This window comes from Rhinichthys klamathensis, unplaced genomic scaffold, assembly GCF_029890125.1.
Source record: "Rhinichthys klamathensis goyatoka isolate OS25496 unplaced genomic scaffold, OSU_Roscu_1.1 h1tg000095l_1, whole genome shotgun sequence".
Classification (NCBI taxonomy): domain Eukaryota; kingdom Metazoa; phylum Chordata; class Actinopteri; order Cypriniformes; family Leuciscidae; genus Rhinichthys; species Rhinichthys klamathensis.
The window spans coordinates 775,571-789,573 of record NW_026606634.1 but is presented as its reverse complement, the minus strand read 5'-3'; the positions used below and the strand labels follow the sequence as shown (position 1 = coordinate 789,573).

Below are 14,003 nucleotides of genomic sequence, written 5' to 3'. Positions count from 1 at the left end.
CTTAAATTTGACTTTGTGATGTTGTTGTTTTTACCCATGTTTTATTTTTATTTTTTTTAACAAAAAATTATTTGTGATCAAACATTAACATTGTGTGGACCCCCGATTGAAGACCATTGGATCAGCAGTATTGAGTATGAGAATCAAATAAATTCAATCACTTGTTCAAACTTCTTCATATTTTAACGTTACATGGTGGAATGGATTTCGGATTCCTTCTGGCTATTTTAAACAACATTATGATTTTGCATTTTTTGTACTTTTATGTTTACATATGTAATAATATTATCTAATAATTTAATATGATTATTTCCTAGGGTTGAAGTTCAGCTGTCCTTTGAACCGTTTTGGATCTGATGTTGAACAAAGATCTTGACATACTAAAAAGATGTAACGAGACCTTAAACTACATTGTTAGGCCTACTTGGCCACTTCAAAACTGGCTCAGATGATGAGAACCTTTTTTTTATTTTTTTTTTACTATACATTATGATCATAATAAATAAATAATAAACAAAACTCTGATCTACACGGAACAGGATTCAAACAAAACCTACATAAAAAATAAAAAATAAACATTTTACATCAGCAATTATTTAATACATTTACTACAGATTCAGGATCATATGATGAGTAATAAACGCATCAGAATAAACTTCTATATCCAGGTTCAGTGATTATTCACATGCATTATTCATGAGGCGATTGTTCACTGTTGGCGCGCGTCCCCGCTGCTGAGCAACAAGATGGCGGCCGCCGCCGGATCAGGTAAATTTACGAAAAACTGCTATTGTTTTAGATTATTTATTTCTTTAGTATGCACTGCGAGTGTTGTGATAAGGTAAAACGCGTAAAAAGTATACTTTCATTGAAGTAATCACTCGTGTTGCTGTGTTTAAGGTCTCAGCAATCATGTGGGTGTGTTTGCACAGCATTAGCCTGTCAAATCCGTGGCATTTGTCGCGTTTAATGTCGATGGAGTTTGTGTTTTAGCCCGTTTTAAATAGTTTAACATTCAGATACATGGTTCTTAACGTATAGGGGTGAGAGTACATCAGGTTTTTAATGTAATCTGCCTTTTCTGTTGGTTAGCCATGTAGCTTATTCAACTGCAGCGTCATGATAGGGAAACAACACAATACACGGGCTGTGTCACAAAACCTGCTGAGCCGCCTTGCTAGACTGCAGTTCTGTGTATCATAGACGCCTTCCGAGTACGTTATTGAACTTCAGTCATGTTTTATAAGTGCTTTCTTTGTTGGCAGCTCGTTAGGTTAGAATATGTTACCAAAGTGCGGTCTAGGTAGGCAGATCGCTAATTTGAAGCACAGCCATTGACTTCTGTGATCTTTACTGACAGGGAACCTAACATTGGAAACCTATCACTTCATTACATCTCAATATCTAACATTAATTATCTGATAAGCCTATATAATTTTTTTAATGTCCATTCAAATGTCAGTTGCTTTGCAGACCTCTGGTTGAAAACCTTTTCTTTATAAGTATCATTTTCTCATTCGTCACACCCCTTTGCTCAGTGGTTTGTAGCACACAATTGACATTATATATATATATATATATATATACACACACATATGAGACATTTATCACAGCATTATGCACAATATGCTTGTTATTTTACTGTTTTTATTTTATTTTTATTTTTTTACTGAGCCCCCAGGTTGTTAATCAATGGTAAAATTGCAATAATTCTGCAAAAAAAAACTCCACCAATTAGAGAACCACGTCAAGTAAATTGCACCAAAATAACTCCTTTTTTTTCTTTTCTTTTTTTAGTGCCTCCCACTCCCATGAAGCACTGCGAATGATGTAATAGTCCATCTATGCTGTCAAACTATTGAAATGTTTGTGTATATACATATAATTGCAATCAATGTAAAACATTGTTCCTATATACACAATCAACATAATATCTACATCAATAGTTTTATAGTTCTCTATCATTTTCTATTTGATTGTCAATTGCAGTGCTTCATGAGATTGTGGCCTTTTCTCTCACTAAAGCCATGTAAATACACAGTAGTATTGTTCATTTTTTTCCTGATTTTCTAAAACATTTTGTCTTCAAATCAAAGTTGTGGTTCTGGTTGCTTTGGTTCATCATAGCTTATAGTTTTTATACAAGCACTTTTTCGAAATTCCCTATGGGAAAAATAAATGGGAAACACAGAACGGGTTTTTCCATTCCACTGCTCTACTTTTCCATTGTTTTTCAATGTAAACTCATGCAAGACGGGCGTCTTTAACCGTTGCGCTCGCGTCTTTTGCAGCAACTTAAAAAAAAAACACATCTCTTGACCTTTTGTTCCACTGACCTCCGTCTTGTGTTTTTAACAGCATACGTTTCAGGCTAAGTACCACCGTTGATCAAATCTGAGCATCCAACTACAACCTGGTCCTCACCAATCCTCTCTATACTAACATTACTGCTTTGCAATCCATTTTAAACACCAATATCACAACATAAAAGTGCTTTGGACTGCACTTCCTGGTTTCATTATCCGTGTCATGCTCAACTGAGTCTTTGTTCTTAATCCAGTGTTTGTTAGTCAAAATCAGGCCATTCTTTAAGCTCACCTTCAGGAAATCAAGCTCACTGACTTTAAGGGTAAACACAACTGTGCTTTACCTTTTGTCATGTGCCTTATGGTTTTATGGCTCTCTGAACAATTGACAGAGAAAAGACCGTATAATTGGGAATTATCTTTTGCATTGGCTGACTTGGAAAACTATTGCCTGGTTTCACAGACAAGACTTAAACTAGTCTCAGACTAAAATGCATGTTTGAGCTGTTTTAGCCGAAAGCATCTTAAAATATATCATTGTTATTGTTTTGTCTCATGATTCACACCAGTAATGTTTATAAAAGCGACTTAAATGTCCCAATTGAACTAAGGCCTAATCCTGGCTTAATAGCCCTGTCTGTGAAACCAGGCCTAATTTGATATAAAACTCTTTAAAAAGATTAGAAGTGACATTTCCAGCCATATGTAAAATATTCTGACCCATAGAGTTTCTATATCCGTTTCCCCTGCAGTTTCTGTTTTGAACATTACTCCAGCAGCAGATGTTCATGTGATTGTGTGTGTTTTCACAGGCGTGAAAGTCCCCCGTAACTTTCGGCTGCTGGAGGAGCTCGAGGAGGGTCAGAAGGGTGTTGGAGATGGGACGGTGAGCTGGGGTCTAGAGGACGACGAGGACATGACCCTCACCCGCTGGAGAGGAATGATCATCGGACCCCCGAGGGTCAGTTCTACCAGCTTCATGGCCTCTATTTAATTCAAATGTTTAGATGCATATTCTTGTGCATGTATAAGGCTGTCATATTTGTATCTTTTCACATCTTCCTACTCAAAAACAAGAGGTCTCTGCTTATTCTATTAGAAAATGCAGTGTGCATGACTCTGAAAAGAACCGAATATGCCAATAACAAAATTACTGAGGGGAAAAAAGGCATATTACCACACTTGGATGTAGGGGTGTGCGATATGTATCATCTATGATAAGATCGTAATTGTTTTAACAGTGTGCCAGCTGACATTATCAAGTATGTCACTTATTTTCTAAAAAGCAAACACGCCTTCAGAGTAGACGACTGCGAGTGTGCATTCAGGGCACACACTTTCACTGCCTGATCTAGCCTGTGATAACGCCCCAAAATTCATGATGCAAAATGCAAGATTGCTGTTTTTCTCGAATAGTAGCATGATTGCAAATGTGTATTGAATTGCTGTATGAATTCAATATCACAAGAATTTAATATTAAAAAGGGTCGTGAATTACACTTTTTAAAATGTTCTCTGAAGTCAACTTATAATTTTGTTAAGATTTTTGCATCAAAACCAGTCACGATTTAGAAATAAATGGCCATTTTCTTGCCTGTTTTGTTGACCGTCTGGTTTGAACACTTTGTTTAAATGGGGTGTGTCTCCTTTGTCCTTTGAAGACTTCAATGTAAACGCCCATTCCTATGATTTGGATAACATAATTTCATGTAAAATATGGTTTATCCATGTGTAATTGTTGAAAGTTTGTTTGTTTAAATAATTTCAATTTTCAACAGCCACTTTTTTTCAACATCAGCTTTTTTAGTCTACGCAATAGCCACAGATACCGACATGGCATTAAATGCAACTATACTGATACTTAATCCACGTAATATCTCTTGCGTTCGATTACAGTATTTTCATCCCGTTTGATCACTCGCACGGCTCAAGAGAACGAATGAGCATATCACTCCGTTTCTACATCACCTTCACTGCGTTCCGGTTTCCTCATGTATCGACTTCAAGATACTAACCCTCTCTTACAAAGCACTTCATAACCTTGTTCCTTCATGTCTATCTGAATGACTTCAACCTTATCTCCCCTGTTCACTCCTTAAGATCTAGTGCTGGATTGTTAATGACTCCAGTCACTATGGGGCCTGGTCTTTAGTGTATGTGAAGGCTCTTCCTCAAGACATCCGTAAAGCTGCTTTCTTTTAAAAACACATTTATTCTCTGTATTTTATTATTTAGCTCTTGGTCCGTGATCTGTAGTTGTTGATTTATTTTATTTTTTTCTTGAAATCTAACTTTGTAAAGTGACCTTGGGTTTTGGAAAAGTACTATAAAATAAAACATTATTATTCTTTTTTTATTATTATTATTATTATGGTTGCACTTTATTTTACAGTGCGTGCACTTACAGTGTACTTTCCTAAGAAAGTACTGGATAATATAGTTATGGGTTAGGTTTAGGGGTAGGTTCTGGATTAGTACCTAGTTTTTACCCAGTTAATTACTGTAATAAATACATACAGGGGGAACAGGATAAAGTGCTATCATTATTATTATTATTATTATGGCAGCTAACTATGGTGTCATCGCTACAACACAAACGTCCTAGCATTGCCTCTGACTCTTGTTCGCCCACAGACACATTTCCGGATTAATCTTGTAAATCTTTCTAGCCTGTAAAGTTTTCTAGCGTTCCGGCTCTGGTTTGCGTTCACATACACAAGGCTTTCTGCCAATTTTATGGCACTCAAATGTCTGATGTTACGTTTGGCCAGTCTTATCTTCATATTGGTCGCAGTAGTTTATATTTTACAGACCGGGTGTGCAAGTGCATTATTATCAATGTTTTTTCTGTTACATTTGATCATATACATTTACATTTAATCATTTAGCAAAAGCAATCAAATACAACTCAAAATAAACCAAGAACCCTGACTTTGGTCTTCTCAAAAACCCCAAACATTCACACAACAACGTAATTACTTAGGAACCCATTTTGTTGTAATAAATGTGATAAACTTTTTAAGACATTACTTAAATACTAGTATTGTATTTAACTAATAATATATACAAAATCAAATCATTCATAGAATTGTAGTGGGACTAGAACCATTAAATGTTTTACAATGCAGAGCAGTAGCAGCCAACACACTCATCAATTGAAGAAGGCCCAAATATGCTCGACTTCTATCTAGTGTTCATGAACTGCACTAGAGCACGTGTTTTAGTCAGTTTGGGGCATCATGACCCTGGTGGAAATAAAATTAGACCTAATCCAGGGGCGTCCAATCCTGCTCCATTACAGGGCCAAACCTGGCATCCTCATTGATCAACGTTTATTTCTTTGTTTTTTTGGGGGGTTTTTGTGTTCGCTAGGCTGATGAAAGTCCGTTCTAAACTGGTAATAAGTTTTACCAATGTGTTCATAAATATGGAGTCATCATCAGTGTGATTTCATGTTATAATCAGGGAGGGTTTGGCAGGTCTTAAAGTCATAAATCCAAGCAGAATATCTTAAATGCATAGTCATGGTATTAAATGTTGCATGCATCGGGAAAAATAAATATCTTCCTCAGTATTTTTGTCCTGCTTTCCATACAAATATGTAAACAAAAAATCAAAATACATTTACGTGAGAAGCAAATAAAAAAATTATAAAAAAAAAAAATTAACAAAATGAATTGAGTTTATACTTAAAATGTGTGCAGATATCTGCCAATGAGTTCCCTTTGAATTAAGCTGAGGCCACTGGAGGATATCTGTTTTTGCTTAATCATAAACTCACTTCATTTTAATCAATTTCACAAGACTTCATATTTTTATCATTTTGCATCTCAAGTAAATGTCTTGATTTAAGAATTTCTACACAATTGCACTGGAGAACAGGACAAAACTACTGATGATCAGAAGGTGCGTAAAAGTTTTTTCCATATTCTAGTGTTTGGGAGCAGAGCGATTCAAGCTACTTTTTTGTAAAATGAATTAAAAAGTAATGGATATCTGTTCAAAGTTGTATTTTTAAGCTCGTCGTGTTTCTCCCTATATTTAGAGAACATACATTGTTCCCTTCAATTTTTTTTACTAGGTCTTATAAAAAATTTCAAATGTACCTTTTATAAAACCTGCAGAAATCCTGTTATAATAATTATATTTCTTTATTCATGCAGACTATCTATGAGAACAGGATGTACAGCCTCAGAGTAGAATGTGGACCAAGATATCCAGAAACGCCCCCTTTTGTTCGCTTTGTGACGAAGATCAACTTGAATGGAGTGCATAACTCGAATGGTGTGGTAAGTAAAACCGATTACTGAATACTTCAGTTCTTCCTCATCTGCTACTCTTATCATATGCATTTCTATGTCTCAGTGGGACCTTCATAATGAATGCATTTTATTATTCCTTTGTTTATCATATTCTACAGTTCTGAATTGCTAAAAAAAAAAAAATTGGTGATTTTTTATTTTTTATTTTTTTTTTTTTTTTTTTTTTTTTTTTTTTTTTTGAGTTGGAGATTCCAAAGTAAATGCCTAAAAACCCAATAGTTAATTTAGTCTAAAACTGAATTTGTCAGTTTATTTCACAAAAAGAATTAAGCATTTGACTAAATTCTAAATTCTATTCTATTCTATTCTTTCAAAAACTACAATTATTACTCGTAGTCATTCCATATCAATATTTTATATCTTTAAAAACAGCATTGAAGAAATTGAGGAAGTTAGACAATTAACAATCACATAAAAAAAGAGGGAAATCTGATTTTCCCAGCATGCTTTGATATGATGGAAGTAAGTGTTTTTTTGCTCAATATAGTATGAGTTCTGGTGGCATTTCTGTTATAACTTGGGTTGAAAGTGGTTATGTTGCCATTTTGGGCTATTACCATTGTGGTGAAGGTGAAACCTGTGGTTATAGGTCGAGGGCGTGCCTAGAGACATTAGACTTTATAAATTGCATGTTGCTTTATATTAGATGTACAGTTACGTAGAATATAAGATGGTCAATATTTCATTACAATACAATATATGAACTAGAGTTGTCAAAGAATACACAAACAATTCCAATACTCCTTTCTGCAGTATCGATACACCGATACCAGCTGCGCTTTCTTGCTCTCCTCTCCGACAGCGAGTTGACACCAAGCGGAAACCTTCCTGTCTCTCTCTTGAAACCAAAACGGAAGTGGCTTAAACTGCAATTCATCGTCTGGCCACTAGATGATGGAAAAGGGCTGCAAAAGAGAGTCGATCCCCATGTTAAAATGGCCAACTTTACAGCAAAAAAAATATATTTACAGTCTGATACAAAAAGTTGTTTTAGTCTATATAGCTAATTTTGCCCTTCATGACAACTGTGAGGGGGTGAATTTATTTTATAACTCATCCATTTAAATTATATTAAGCCTTAAAGTTCTGCATAATTAAGGGCGTGGCCACTTGAGTGACAGATGGATTGCCGCTGATGTCACTACTAGCCGTTTGTCTGCTGTCTGTTAGCGTCACACTAGCATCCGGGCTCACATCCGAAGCGCACACATATAATAAAGCCGCCTGACATACAAGTGCCAAAATGAGCTCTTTTTCGTAGCTTATTTATGGTCAAATACACTCAAAAATAATGTCACGATGCACACATGCGACAATCGTATGCGAATGTCGTGTGCAGCGGAAAGGCGGCTTGAACCGCGACACGACTAAAGGGATCTTTTCCAGTTTTTTTCAAGGTATCGTATTAAAGTTAGAAATTCCAGTATATCGTGACAACACTAATATGAACTAGGGTATGATTTTACCCCAAAATTCAACATTTCTGACACCAATTCACTTTTCTGTACCTGGATTCCAGTTGTTTACGTGAATTGCCGCAATCCATTTGCTTCTCTGTTCTGTAGCTTTCGGCAGTCTGTAAAAAGATAGCCCAGATTTCTTGTTGAATCTATTAGTAGTCGATCGCACAGCTCTATCCCACTGTTTTGTGTTTTTCGCTGCACTTACACTGAACACCAGTGCTGCCACTCAGTCCTTTTGCCACTCAGTGGGCGTAAACGCTGTGACCCCGCCTACTGTGATGTCATGTGCATACCCTCTATAGCAGCGGTTCCCAAACTTTTTTTCCTGCGCACCCCCTTCTATGTCCCAACCGGGTTGGCGCACCCCCAATCCCCACTTCCAAAAAAAATTGCAACAAAGCTTCGTTTTATCGCCCTATAAAGACTCATGTTTAATCATGCGCTAATAACCAGAACACGCATGACAATAACAACATCAACAAAGTTTAAATATAATGCAACAAAGCTACACACAAGCTTCCACTTTTAACCCTTTCACACGTAAGTTTAAAATATTTTAACTGACCCCCCAGCGTGAGTTTTTCAAGGCGACCGTTATTTAGAACTTGTCACTTTAATGTTTCCATGGTGACGCGTCATTTCTTGTCACGTGACACAACGCAACCACAACACAGCGCTGAATGAGTGATGATTTGCTTTTATGTCATTTTTCCTTTTTTATCAAAAATATTCACAAATGTATTAGCTATAGCATGAAACACTGATATTCCGATTGTCAAATATGGGCAAGTGGATGTGTTTTATTGTTCAAACACCTTCATAACGATCGTTAGTTTGTGCCACAGTTCAGAGAATCGGATCTGTTGGATTTACAACACGTGACGTCAATTCCTCCACTTCTCACGAAATACATGAAAGTAAGAGGCCGGTGAACTGGGAGAAGAATAGGGTAAAATGTGAAGCTACGTACACAATGTGTATCTGATATGAATAAAACGTGTCGTCTTATTATAATGAAAAGGATTAATATTGCTGCTTCCATAGAAATCAGCAAAATCAAAATCATTGTTTTGCTAGTACTTATGTGTATTTAAATGTCTGAAACCTAAAATAAACATTATGTGGTTGAAAACACTCAATGGTTGTGATATATGACAGCACGTTACCGGCTGCAGAGCAGAGCAGTGCGTAGAAGACAGCAGCTGTTTTCAACGTTTCTATCAAAAACTAATAAATTATAGTTTTTTTATTTAAAATAAAAGCGATTACAAAGGAAATGTTTACTATTCATGGTTTTTATTTTATTGTATGGAAAAATCCCACTTACAAAACACCGCCATTACATTTTTCCTCTCGCGCACCCCCTGGTGGCAGCTCGCGTACCACACTTTGGGAATCCCTGCTCTATAGATATTATGCAAAACATCAGCAACTATCCACCTTATTCCTACGCCCCATGACGCTTTGCGCGAATTATGGGTGTAACTTCCGTTAAGCTGTAAACAATCAGTGAAAGGCTCGCACTATGAACGCAATATGTTAAAAAAGTGTCACAATGAGATGACATTAATCGACTCACCCTTCAACCATCGAACATTAAAATGAATTTTAAAAGTTTAAAAAAATCAACAGGTACTTTCAACAGACCAAAAATAGCCCCAAAAGCACGAGTCTTTGGTTAAATATCACTGTAGTGGGCAAATATATCTCTGTATTGTATAACAAGCCTTAATAAAAAATGTTCATTAACTTCAGCGTTACGTGACACTATATCAAAGAGATTTCCGTCATTTTGACAGATTATAAATAGCATTTACCTGTGAAAACAAACCTGGAAAGAGACGTGAGGATTTGAGGAGAATAACGAGAGATTCTTCGTGCATTCCAGTGAATTATTAATGCAATATCGTAAATTAAATTCGGGAGAACAGACCACAGATGTGCCGTACATGTTGTCCTTTTTCATACTTTTACAGCGGATTGCAAAGGAAAAAATAAAAATCATCATGAGGAAAAGAAAGCAGAGACTGAAAAGAGCTCTTGCCGTAGATATTCTTGTTATAACATGTCACGTTAAAATACCAAGTATAACGTTATTCTCATGATGTCTGAAAATAAATCATGAATCAGCTTTATTTGTAGGGCAACCTTTAGTCTGGGTTTCCCCATGCTGCCTTCCCGCAGCGCGATTTTATTCACGCTGAAAGGCAGTATGGATACTAGGGGTGGGAAAAAAAATCGATATTGCAATATATTGTTGTGCTCTCTGTCGCAATAAATAATCGATACACTAACGCCCAATATCGATATTTTATTACAACACAAAATGATTAATTTACCCGTTGTCAGTGTCACTGTCACTACCCAATATCTACCATTCTGTTTGCGGGGGGCGCTGTTCGAGTAAATAGGGGTAAAGTGGCGCAAACAGCGGCCGGTGAAGAACACAAGTTAACTAACAACAACAGAGAGAAGCGAGAAGAATGGCGGAAAACAATATAAAACGAATCAAAGACCCACCCGCTAGTTTCCACCCTAAAGTGTGGAGAAACGTCGGGTTTTACGAGCAGAGAGAGCGCAACGGCCGCGCGCGCGCACTCTCACGTCTTCAAACAACACGAGCGCTGTCTTGCTCTCTCTCCCTCGCGCATATTAATCAAAATCAATTGACACGATAGTAAAAGGTCGGAAGACCGCAGTTTCACGTGGAGCATTTCGAGATTTTTAGAGATTAGAGACTCGCCTAAACTCAATGAACAACATCTCAACACTAAATTATAAAGGCCTGTCTCATATAGACGCCTGTCTCGAATACAAGCCGGTGCAGTTCGACGATTTGGGAAAATAAAAACCCGGGAAGTTTTACGGTATATTAATTCTCAATATGTACACATGCATTGTTAATCTTTCTTTTCAGTCACATATATCGTGATATATCGTTGATGAAATTTCTTCCAATATATTGAATATCGTAGATATCGCGAATCGTGATATTATCATATCGTGGAGCTCTTATCGCCACAGAATTGAATCGTGAGGTACCTGTATCGTCCCACCCCAAATGGATACCATGGACCAAATTTTCGCCTCATTTAGGGAACCAATCACAGAACGGGGAGGGAGCAGCAAGACGATGACGCGTCTATGCGACACACCGATTGCAGTTTGTTTATACCTATGGATCAAACATGGCAGCAGACGCGAAGTTACCTTTCGATGCAGCCTTACGGCCGTTTCACACATGGGTTTCACACCGCAAGCGTGAGCGGCATTTGAGCAGCGCGTCAGCGTAACTACATCGTCACTGCAGCTGCGCGAGAGTATTCACACTGGAAGCGTTTGTAGACAGTGTCACAGCAGCGGCTCCAAAGCTACATATCGTTAGCCTCATAGCATAATTGCCTAAGTCATTTTGTGTTTTTTTCTTGTTTTCCAAAGACATTGAAATATGACTTCGGCATTATATATAAGCGAGCAATTCTTTACAAAGACAACTATACATTTGTTTTTAGAAGTTGTTCATTTTATAACATTGATAGTCTTGAAAGTTTGTAATGGGTAGGTGTACAACATTCACATATAAGTTAAATGTTATACAACAAAACAACCCAGAAAATGGCTCCAATCTATTAGTTTCAGTCATACTTTCGATGTTTACAAGACTGCAACTCCGCGGATAAAAACAAAACACAAATAAACCACACACTCGGGTTTGATTTGGGTGCTAGCCTGTAGCTGTCTGTGTGTGTTAACGTTACATGAACTAAAAGAACGTTTATATATAATATTTTCTGGCTAGTTTACTTTAGTTTCATATATATATATAATACACAACTTTCACCCAAACTGAATAATTAAAAACAAGTTTTTACCGGGTAGCCTAAATCTTCTATAAATATTTTAGAGTATTTATTTTCTTTTATTTGCCTACTCAAGTTCTTGTTAAAACTCACTAGACATGCTAAATCTGTGCATTTTGGGCACTTTTTGTGTGAAATCATATTTATTTTTGTCCATCAAAAGTGTGCTTTCACTTTAATTTAGCGTGAGCAATGCAGCAAAAAACAGATTCGAAACCCCCGCTTCACTGCTGTTCACGCGCCGCTGCTCGACGCTCACGCGCTGCTCCCGGTGTGAATGCACTCATTGATTAACATGCACGCCGACCACGCCATTGTGTAGGCTACACGTAAATCTCTGACCCATCGGCCATCGTCGTCTCCCTCGTCTAATTTCTGTCGCTCTACATACGTCATCTGGTATAATCGAAACGATTGGCTATGAGCTACGTACAGGCGCATTTGATAGACATTCGTAGCACCCAATAAACGGCTCTGGGCATTCGTAAACCACGCCTCAAATACGAGAAAATGAACATGTGGTTCCCAGACCCAAGTCTCAACGAGAATTGGGTCTGGCGTTAGCCAGGCTAGGGCAACCTTATGATTTGAAATGATTCGTTTTAGCCTTTTTGAATGGAAGTTCCCCAAACCGGAAGTGCCACCCATAATTCAAAACGCAGTGAGGTCTTCAGGAATAAGGTGGATAGAGGACACCTAATATTAACTTTTGATTACTACTGTGCTCATTAATTACTAATGTGAGAGTGCCACTTCTAGAAATTTCCAGGGCTCTATCAATTGATTTGCTTTATTTTTTCCATCTCTCTTTTTTGTGCTGGTTAATGCATTGTGTAAATGTCTTTGGTTGACGTAGGTTGATATGCGAGCTGTGTCCTCACTGGCCAAGTGGCAGAACTCCTACAGCATCCGTGTGGTCCTGCAGGAGCTGCGACGACTCATGATGTGCAAAGAAAACATGAAGCTGCCGCAGCCTCCCGAAGGACAGATCTACAGCAACTGAGTCGTCGTCTTCTTCTCTACCTTCATCAGAACACATTCACACACGCAAGGCTGAGCATTCCTCCTCTTTTTTTTTTCTGGACTCATGAGAAATCCTCCCAGTCCCCTGACCACTCCCCATGAGCTGCAGCAACCAATGAGCAGTCCCGGCTCGGGAGCTCCCATTGGACAGAATCCATGGATGTAGTGGTGTGCACAGCAGAATACTGTACATCATTCTAATCTTTTTTTTTTATGTTTATTTGTTATACATGCAAATTGTAAAAATAACAAATGATCTTATTGAGTGTAATCTGTGTGCCCTCATTTGAGAATAGTTCTGCAAGTGAAAATGAATTTGTGCTATCATGTAACATGCTGTGTGGTGGGAATATTAAGATTTTCTTTTCTTTTCTTTTTTCTTTCATCTTTTTCTAGTGATGATAGCATCAGAATCAGCAGTCTTGCCTGTTTAATCAGAGGTTTCTGGCCTGACCGGTTAAAGTTGAATCTTGATCGGTGTCTCATTACTTTCTTCCTTCAGGCTCTCGGCTTTAGGTCACTTCATGGGTTTATTAAACGTTTGTGCAAAATGACAACAGAAGCTCAATGGTAGAAAATGTCTAACAACATCAGAGATGAAGTGTGCAATTTGTATTTGACGATAAATTCTGTCCTAGCTTCATATGCAGAGAAAAAGGCGTTTGTAGATTGATGGCTGGTTATTTTTACACTTTATTTTGGTGCTGCATAGAGTACACACTTCAACTTTAACATGTCCCATTGAGCTGTTGAGAGCGTTGACACCATGAATACTATGAATAAATTTTGTGTTCAATATGTTATAGAAAAATTCGAAAAGTTGTGAATTAAGATAAATTGCACTCTGGGTTTTAAAGATGAAAAAAATATCAACAGCTTGATTACAATTCAGTCATGACTGAACAGTCTATAACAAAAGCCCACACACTGTTGCTACATGTTGCTTCACCTTCAGCTGTGATTAATAAGTTTACACACCCCTTGCAGAATCTGCTAAATTTTAATAATTAAAAAAGATCCTAAAAATTG

The 14,003-nt window shown here is 37.3% G+C and overlaps 1 protein-coding gene across 2 annotated transcripts; it reads left to right on the top strand.

Moving 5' to 3' along the window:
* Positions 1–693: 693 nt before the first annotated feature.
* On the top strand, positions 694–14,003 carry ube2v1 (ubiquitin-conjugating enzyme E2 variant 1). 2 transcript variants are annotated; one of them, XM_056252458.1, is made up of 5 exons: positions 694–768; positions 3,119–3,267; positions 6,470–6,592; positions 7,158–7,159; positions 12,808–12,895. In XM_056252458.1, exons 1-5 carry the CDS (start codon positions 747–749, stop codon positions 12,893–12,895), a joined length of 384 nt encoding a protein of 127 aa, XP_056108433.1. In that variant the 5' UTR covers positions 694–746. The 2 variants fall into 2 exon arrangements, with proteins under 2 accessions (XP_056108433.1, XP_056108432.1); XM_056252457.1 differs by lacking the exon at positions 7,158–7,159 and having other exon boundaries at positions 6,470–6,595; positions 12,808–14,003.